Source organism: Oncorhynchus kisutch, unplaced genomic scaffold (assembly GCF_002021735.2).
Source record: "Oncorhynchus kisutch isolate 150728-3 unplaced genomic scaffold, Okis_V2 scaffold975, whole genome shotgun sequence".
NCBI classification, from domain to species: Eukaryota; Metazoa; Chordata; class Actinopteri; order Salmoniformes; family Salmonidae; genus Oncorhynchus; species Oncorhynchus kisutch.
Genome location: NW_022262920.1, coordinates 52,998 through 62,081, shown reverse-complemented (window position 1 = coordinate 62,081; position 9,084 = coordinate 52,998). Strand labels below are relative to the sequence as shown.

The 9,084-nt window shown below is 47.0% G+C and overlaps 1 protein-coding gene across 2 annotated transcripts; it reads right to left on the bottom strand.

Moving 5' to 3' along the window:
• Positions 1-1,373: 1,373 nt before the first annotated feature.
• On the bottom strand, positions 1,374-9,074 carry LOC109882048 (peptidyl-prolyl cis-trans isomerase NIMA-interacting 1). Of its 2 annotated transcripts, XM_031817279.1 has the most exons (5): positions 8,670-9,074; positions 7,357-7,419; positions 4,178-4,312; positions 2,674-2,784; positions 1,374-2,535 (listed from the first exon to the last, which is right to left on the bottom strand). In XM_031817279.1, exons 1-5 carry the CDS (start codon positions 8,731-8,733, stop codon positions 2,426-2,428), a joined length of 483 nt encoding a protein of 160 aa, XP_031673139.1. In that variant the 5' UTR covers positions 8,734-9,074; the 3' UTR covers positions 1,374-2,425. The 2 variants fall into 2 exon arrangements, with proteins under 2 accessions (XP_031673139.1, XP_031673140.1); XM_031817280.1 differs by lacking the exon at positions 7,357-7,419 and having other exon boundaries at positions 8,670-8,949.
• Positions 9,075-9,084: the final 10 nt, after the last annotated feature.

Genomic DNA, 9,084 nt, shown 5'->3' with positions numbered 1-9,084 from the left:
CTATGTGACTGAACCAACTGAACCAACGCTATGTGACTGAACCAACGCTATGTGACTGAACCAACGCTATGTGACTGAACCAACGCTATGTAACTGAACCAACGCTATGTGACTGAACCAACGCTATGTGACTGAACCAACGCTATGTGACTGAACCAACGCTATGTGACTGAACCAACGCTGTGACTGAACCAACGCTATGTGACTGAACCAACGCTATGTGACTGAACCAACGCTATGTGACTGAACCAACTGAACCAACGCTATGTGACTGAACCAACGCTATGTGACTGAACCAACGCTATGTAACTGAACCAACGCTATGTGACTGAACCAACGCTATGTGACTGAACCAACGCTATGTGACTGAACCAACGCTATGTGACTGAACCAACGCTATGTGACTGAACCAACTGAACCAACGCTATGTGACTGAACCAACGTTATGTGACTGAACCAACGCTATGTGACTGAACCAACGTTATGTGACTGAACCAACGCTATGTGACTGAACCAACGCTATGTAACTGAACCAACGCTATGTGACTGAACCAACGCTATGTGACTGAACCAACGCTATGTGACTGAACCAACGCTATGTGACTGAACCAACGCTATGTGACTGAACCAACTGAACCAACGCTATGTGACTGAACCAACGCTATGTGACTGAACCAACGCTATGTGACTGAACCAACGCTATGTGACTGAACCAACGCTATGTGACTGAACCAACGCTATGTAACTGAACCAACGCTATGTGACTGAACCAACGCTATGTGACTGAACCAACGCTATGTGACTGAACCAACGCTATGTGACTGAACCAACGCTATGTGACTGAACCAACTGAACCAACGCTATGTGACTGAACCAACGCTATGTAACTGAACCAACGCATACAATTACAATCCAAATACTTGTCATGGAGAAAAACACTTCCAAAACACTCTAAAAATGAGAATAATTGAGGACCTGGTTTGTCCGAACACAAATGCAGCAAACATGTATTGATCAGGTCACATCCACCACCCATATTGATCAGGTCACATCCACCCCCCATATTGATCAGGTCACATCTCACCACCCATATTAATCAGGTCACACCTCACCACCATATTGATCAGTTCACATCTCACCACCCATATTGATCAGGTCACATCCACCCCCCCATATTGATCAGGTCACACCTCACCTCATCCACACAAATGCAGCAAACATACTGCATCTCAAAAACCATTAAAAGGACGGTGATCAGTGTTTAGGGGAAATGGGTCATTTAATACAAACTGTCATGCAACGTTTATTGAACTGAACACACAGTAGCAGCAGCGTCAGACAGACACCCAACAAAATAAAAGTCCAGAGACAGGTTTACAAAATAAGAGTCCTTTAATGGTGGGAGATGAACAGATCATATGAAGTGCCTATTGGCAGATTCAAGCTTACAAAAACACTTCCCAACATGCATACTGGGTATTGTAGTTCCCTGGAACATAGGAGATACAGTGAAGCAGTAAATGGAATGGGGGGGGGGGGGGACTACAAACATGGCAGACAGAGTGGACTGTGCCCTGACTATTGTCCCACCTAAAGGATGTTGGTAGCCATTTAAATAATCCCATGAGTCAGCCTTCTACGTGTCGGTCTCCTATGAGAGAGTATGGAACACTGGTCTACCACTAACCATCTGACATGTTATCATTGAGAGAGAATAATGCCTTGGCAAACAGAGGGGACACTATAAAGTAGGGGGTGGAGGGGTAATGGTCCATGTGAACACACAGACACACTCATTCGCTCAGTCAGTCAGTCACTAACGACAGGTCTCTTATTTTCACACACACACAACGATGTAGCCAAGGTAATGGGTACAGGGGATAAGGGGTGTTGATGGTGTCAGTGTAAAGTTGCATATAGAACAGAACGGTGGGGGGGAGGGGGGGTATTTGAGGTGGAAGGGATGGCTTCTAAGGGTAGTAGGGAGGACAAGAGGGGGTATTTGAGGGGGGTGGGAGATAGGAGGGGGTTTTCAGGGTAGGAGGGGGTGTTCAGGGGTGATGGGGGTATTCAGGGAGTATTCAGGGGGTATTCAAGGGGTGATGGGGTATTCAAGGGGTGATGGGGGTATTCAAGGGGTGACGGGGGTATTCCCGGGAGTATTCAGGGGGTGATGGGGGTATTCAGGGGGTATACAGGGGTGATGGAGTATTCAGGGGGTATTCAGGGGGTGATGGGGGTATTCAGAGGGTGATGGGGGTATTCAGGGGGTGATGGGGGTATTCAGGGGTGACGGGGGTATTCCGGGAGTATTCAGGGGGTGATGGGGGTATTCAGGGGGTATACAGGGGTGATGGGGGTATTCAGGGGTGACGGGGGTATTCCGGGAGTATTCAGGGGTGATGGGGGTATCAGAGCCTTGTCTCTATCCCGTGCGAAGGATGACGTGAACTCCAGAATCGGTGAACACCGGACCACTCATGTCTCCCACCTTCAGAGCGAAGGACGCATCCTCAAAGGGCTTCTGCATCTGACCTGAAACACACACACACACACACACACCTCTATCACAACGAAAACAGACAACTTTGTGCCAGTCTGTGATTGCATGCTTGTGTGTGAGAGTGGATAGTATATTTTCCATTTGACCGTGTGTGTGTGTGTGTGTGTTACCTCTGCCGAACAGTCCCAGGTCTCCTCCATTGCGTGCGGAGCTGCAGTCACTGAACTGAGAGGCCAAAGCCTCAAACTCCTCCTCTCCTGACTGCATCTGCTCTATGTACTCTGCAACATGTTAATAACACACAGTGCAACAACGTGGTAATTACACACAGTGCAACAACATGTTATGTGTATATTCTTATTCCATCCCTTTACTTAGATGTGTGTGTATTAGGTCATTGTTGTGGAATTGTTAGATTACTTGTTAGATATTACTGCAGGCGGAACTAGAAGCACAAGCATTTCACTACACTCACAATAACATCTGCTAACCATGTGACCAATAACATCTGCTAACCATGTGATGTGACCAGTAACATCTGCTAACCGTGTGACCAATAACATCTGCTAACCGTGTGACCAATAACATCTGCTAACCGTGTGACCAGTAACATCTGCTAACCGTGTGACCAAATACATCTGATAACCGTGTGACCAGTAACATCTGCTAACCATGTGACCAGTAACATCTGCTAACCATGTGACCAGTAACATCTGCTAACCATGTGACCAATAACATCTGCTAACCGTGTGACCAGTAACATCTGCTAACCGTGTGACCAATAACATCTGCTAACCGTGTGACCAGTAACATCTGCTAACCATGTGACCAACAACATCTGCTAACCGTGTGTATGTGACCAATAACATCTGCTAACCGTGTGTATGTGACCAATAACATCTGCTAACCATGTGTATGTGACCAATAACATCTGCTAACTGTGTGTATGTGACCAATAACATCTGCCAACCGTGTGACCAGTAACATCTGCCAACCGTGTGACCAGTAACATCTGCTAACCGTGTGACCAGTAACATCTGCTAACCGTGTGACCAGTAACATCTGCTAACCGTGTGACCAGTAACATCTGCTAACCGTGTGACCAGTAACATCTGCTAACCGTGTGTATGTGACCAATAACATCTGCTAACCGTGTGTATGTGACCAATAACATCTGCTAACCGTGTGTATGTGACCAATAACATCTGCTAACCGTGTGTATGTGACCAATAACATCTGCTAACCATGTGTATGTGACCAATAACATCTGCCAACCGTGTGTATGTGACCAATAACATCTGCTAACCGTGTGTATGTGACCAATAACATCTGCCAACCGTGTGTATGTGACCAATAACATCTGCTAACCATGTGACCAATAACATCTGCCAACCGTGTGTATGTGACCAATAACATCTGCTAACTGTGTGTGTGACCAGTAACATCTGCTAACCATGTATGTGACCAATAACATCTGCTAACCGTGTGACCAACAACATCTGCTAACCATGTGACCAATAACATCTGCTAACCATGTGTGTGTGACCAATAACATCTGACTTGACATGTACGTAGTTTATCAAACTGTCTCTCACCATCTCTCTCAACACACCCAGAGACGGTCAAACATTAGATCATATGTTGTCACACCAACTCTTTCCCCCAACTACTCACTTTGTATGAGGTCGAGGGCCTCCTCTTTGGAGCGCGTGATGTTCTCCTCTCTCCAGGAGGACGGGCGACGCGATTGGCTGTGCTTCACCAGGAGGTGGGAACAACGCACCTTGTCTGGCTCGCCACTCCCATCACCTACAATTCAATACAAATGTATTGTCCCCTCCCTTCACACACAATACAAATGTATTGTCCCCTCCACTTCACCCACAATACAAATGTATTGTCCCCTCTCCTTCACCCACAACGCAAATGTATTGTCCCCTCTCCTTCACCCACAATACAAATGTATTGTCCCCTCTCCTTCACAAATGTATTGTCCCCTCTCCTTCACCTACAATACAAATGTATTGTCCCCTCCCCTCACCCACAATACAAATGTATTGTCCCCTCCCCTCACCCACAATACAAATGTATTGTCCCCTCCCCTCACCCACAATACAAATGTATTGTCCCCTCTTTCACCCACAATGCAAATGTATTGTCCCCTCCCCTTCACCCACAATACAAATGTATTGTCCCCTCCCCTTCACAAATGTATTGTCCCCTCTCCTTCACCCACAATTCAAATGTATTGTCCCCTCCCCTCACCCACAATACAAATGTATTGTCCCCTCCCCTTCACAAATGTATTGTCCCCTCTCCTTCACCTACAATACAAATGTATTGTCCCCTCCCCTCACCCACAATACAAATGTATTGTCCCCTCCCCTTCACAAATGTATTGTCCCCTCTCCTTCACCTACAATACAACTGTATTGTCCCCTCCCCTCACCCACAATACAAATGTATTGTCCCCTCCCCTTCACAACTGTATTGTCCCCTCCCTTCAATACAAATGTATTGTCCCCTCCCTTCAATACAAATGTATTGTCCCCTCCCCTCAATACAAATGTATTGTCCCCTCCCCTTCAATACAAATGTATTGTCCCCTCCCCTTCAATACAAATGTATTGTCCCCTCCCCTTCAATACAAATGTATTGTCCCCTCCCTTCAATACAAATGTATTGTCCCCTCCCCTTCAATACAAATGTATTGTCCCCTCTCCTTCAATACAAATGTATTGTCCCCTCTCCTTCACCCACAATACAAATGTATTGTCCCCTCCCCTCACCCACAATACAAATGTATTGTCCCCTCCCCTCACCCACAATACAAATGTATTGTCCCCTCTCCTTCACCCACAATGCAAATGCATTGTCCCCTCCCCTTCACCCACAATACAAATGTATTGTCCCCTCCCCTTCACAAATGTATTGTCCCCTCTCCTTCACCTACAATACAAATGTATTGCCCCTCCCCTCCCCCACAATACAAATGTATTGTCCCCTCCCCTTCACAAATGTATTGTCCCCTCCCCTTCACCTACAATACAACTGTATTGTCCCCTCCCCTTCACCTACAATACAACTGTATTGTCCCCTCCCCTTCAATACAAATGTATTGTCCCCTCCCCTTCAATACAAATGTATTGTCCCCTCCCCTTCAATACAAATGTATTGTCCCCTCCCCTCCCCCACAATACAAATGTATTGTCCCCTCCCCTTCAATACAAATGTATTGCCCCTCCCCTCCCCCACAATACAAATGTATTGTCCCCTCCCCTTCACAAATGTATTGTCCCCTCCCCTTCACCTACAATACAACTGTATTGTCCCCTCCCCTTCACCTACAATACAACTGTATTGTCCCCTCCCTTCAATACAAATGTATTGTCCCCTCCCCTTCAATACAAATATATTGTCCCCTCCCCTTCAATACAAATGTATTGTCCCCTCCCCTTCAATACATTTGTTATTGTCCCCTCCCCTTCAATACAAATGTATTGTCCCCTCCCCTTCAATACAAATGTATTGTCCCCTCCCCTTCAATACAAATGTATTGTCCCCTCCCCTTCAATACAAATGTATTGTCCCCTCCCCTTCAATACAAATGTATTGTCCCCTCCCCTTCAATACAAATGTATTGTCCCCTCCCCTTCAATACAAATGTATTGTCCCCTCCCCTTCAATACAAATGTATTGTCCACTTATCACCAATACAATGCATTTGTTCATATGATGCTACAACAAACAGTCTTCTTCTCATCCCCCCAAACAGCAGCTCACTTCACACAGTAGAGGAGCAGCACACTTCACACACAGTAGAGAGGAGCAGCACACTTCACACACAGTAGAGAGGAGCAGCTCACTTCACACACAGTAGAGAGGAGCAGCACACTTCACACAGTAGAGAGGAGGAGCACACTTCACACACAGTAGAGAGGAGCAGCTCACTTCACACACAGTAGAGAGGAGCAGCTCACTTCACACACAGTAGAGAGGAGCAGCACACTTCACACACAGTAGAGAGGAGCAGCACACTTCACACACAGTAGAGCAGCACACTTCACACACAGTAGAGAAGGAGCACACTTCACACACAGCAGAGGAGCAGCACACTTCACACACAGTAGAGAGGAGCAGCACACTTCACACACAGTAGAGGAGCACACTTCACACACAGTAGAGGAGCACACTTCACACACAGTAGAGGAGCACACTTCACACACAGTAGAGGAGCACAGGGTCAAACCATAGTGCAGCGCCCCTGGATGGAGAGAGCAAGTATGTTGTGGGGTTAAGGGCCAGCATGTTGTTGGGTTAAGGGCCAGCATGTTGTTGGGTTAAGGGCCAGCATGTTGTTGGGTTAAGGGCCAGCATGCTGTTGGGTTAAGGGCCAGCATGCTGTTGGGTTAAGGGCCAGCATGCTGTTGGGTTAAGGGCCAGCATGCTGTTGGGTTAAGGGCCAGCATGTTGTTGGGTTAAGGGCCGGCATGCTGTTGGGTTAAGGGCCAGCATGCTGTTGGGTTAAGGGCCAGCATGTTGTTGGGTTAAGGGCCGGCATGCTGTTGGGTTAAGGGCTGGCATGCTGTTGGGTTAAGGGCCAGCATATTGTTGGGTTAAGGGCCAGCATATTGTTGGGTTAAGGGCCAGCATGCTGTGGGGTTAAGGGCCAGCATGCTGTTGGGTTAAGGGCCAGCATGTTGTTGGGTTAAGGGCCAGCATGCTGTTGGGTTAAGAGCCAGCATGTTGTTGGGTTAAGGGCCAGCATGCTGTTGGGTTAAGAGCCCGTATGTTGTTGGGTAACCGTGACCTGTCAGCTACAGGTCCATCCCCTTAGCTGCTGGGCGACCTACCTGACCCCACCGGACGCTCCCACTGGCTGGCATTGGTGATGTGGTTAAAGTAGTACACTCTACCTAGGAAAGGGAGGAGGGAGAAAGAGGATGGGGGAGGAGGGCGGGAGAGAGGGGGGAGGAAGAGGGGGGTGGGGGAGAAGGGAGGGAGAGAAAGGATGGGAGAGAAAGGATGGGAGAGAAAGGATGGGAGAGAAAGGATGGGGAGGGAGAGGAGAGAAAGGATGGGGAGGGAGAGGAGAGAAAGGATGGGGAGGGAGAGGAGAGAAAGGATGGGAGAGAAAGGATGGGGAGGGAGAGAAAGGATGGGGAGGGAGAGAAAGGATGGGGAGGGAGAGAAAGGATGGGGAGGGAGAGAAAGGATGGGGAGGGAGAGAAAGGATGGGGAGAGGAGAGAAAGGATGGGGAGAGGAGAGAAAGGATGGGGAGTAGGGGAAGAGAGAGGAGAGGTGTTGGTTTGGGGGATGAGAAAGAGGGAGCCGATGCTACAACTGAAGTCTACCGAAGCTTCCTTTCCTTCATGTGCATAAATCTACACAGATAAGTGTGAACCTACACAGATAAAAGCAGGAGCCTACACAGATAAAAGCAGGAGCCTACACAGATAAAAGCATGAACCTACACAGATAAAAGCATTTTGCTTTAGTCTAATCTCAGTTGGTCGTCTTCAGAAACTTTTAATGATATGCTGAAGAAAGCGTTGAGAAAATACATATTTAACTTCTGCTCACTGGGCAGAAACCCGCCATCCTAACACAGGTGTCGGAATGGTCCCAAGGCGCGGGACAAAATGACGTCATTGTTATGGGCCTTGTTATTTTCTGCTACCTCGCGAGCTGGCGTGAAATGAATGAATGGACATTCATGAATAAACTGACCAACTCAAAATGACGACACCCAATACAACAGTCAATCTTCCAATACATATATTCCTAAGAATTTGATTATGAAATAAGTTACTGTCCAATGCATAGTACGTTGAACAGTTGTCAAAACATGCATGCGCCGTTGCTAGTTTAGCTAGCTTGCTGGGTTAGTCGTGAGGGTAATGACTGGCTAACTAAGCAACACCAGATGATAGCTTTTGATACACGCACTAGTCAAACGAATAACCATCAAACGCAATTCACAAATAAACATGCGTCACCACCTAACGATGCAACAAGATTACAACCAACCTAACTAGCTAAGTAATTTAGCGAAGCCGCTAACGCTAGCATTTGGGTCGGTACTTTGCCATGCAAGGGGTTTGTGCACCAGCGACAAATTGTTCGGGACTGGGATGATATAGCTAATTATCGCTCTCAACCTACTGGAACTGCGGCTCATCCGCTTTTCCCACCCGGACGGTAGCTTCTCGTCCTCGGCGTCTGCCATTTTCCCTGCTTGCTTTCAAAACTGTGCAAGTCACTCCTCTTTGCCTCTGGTGGCTCGTAGAATGCGGCTGTAAGGAAACGTCTGCTGCTGCTGATTCTGTTGTTGCACCTTCCATCCGCCAGGTGTCAAAGAGACATGTTTAGAATATTCTTCACTTTTCTAAAAGGGTTGTTTTACATGTGTTTTGTTGTTGTTGCATTAGACATGTATTTCTCATTATATCTACATTGGATTTAATCGAATGGTATGTTGATATCATTTCGGCTGTTTATTCCACTGATCTACAGTAAAAAATTTAAAAGCCCTTATAGACTGATGTGACCGCATTTGTTATTTCATTGCAACTATTCG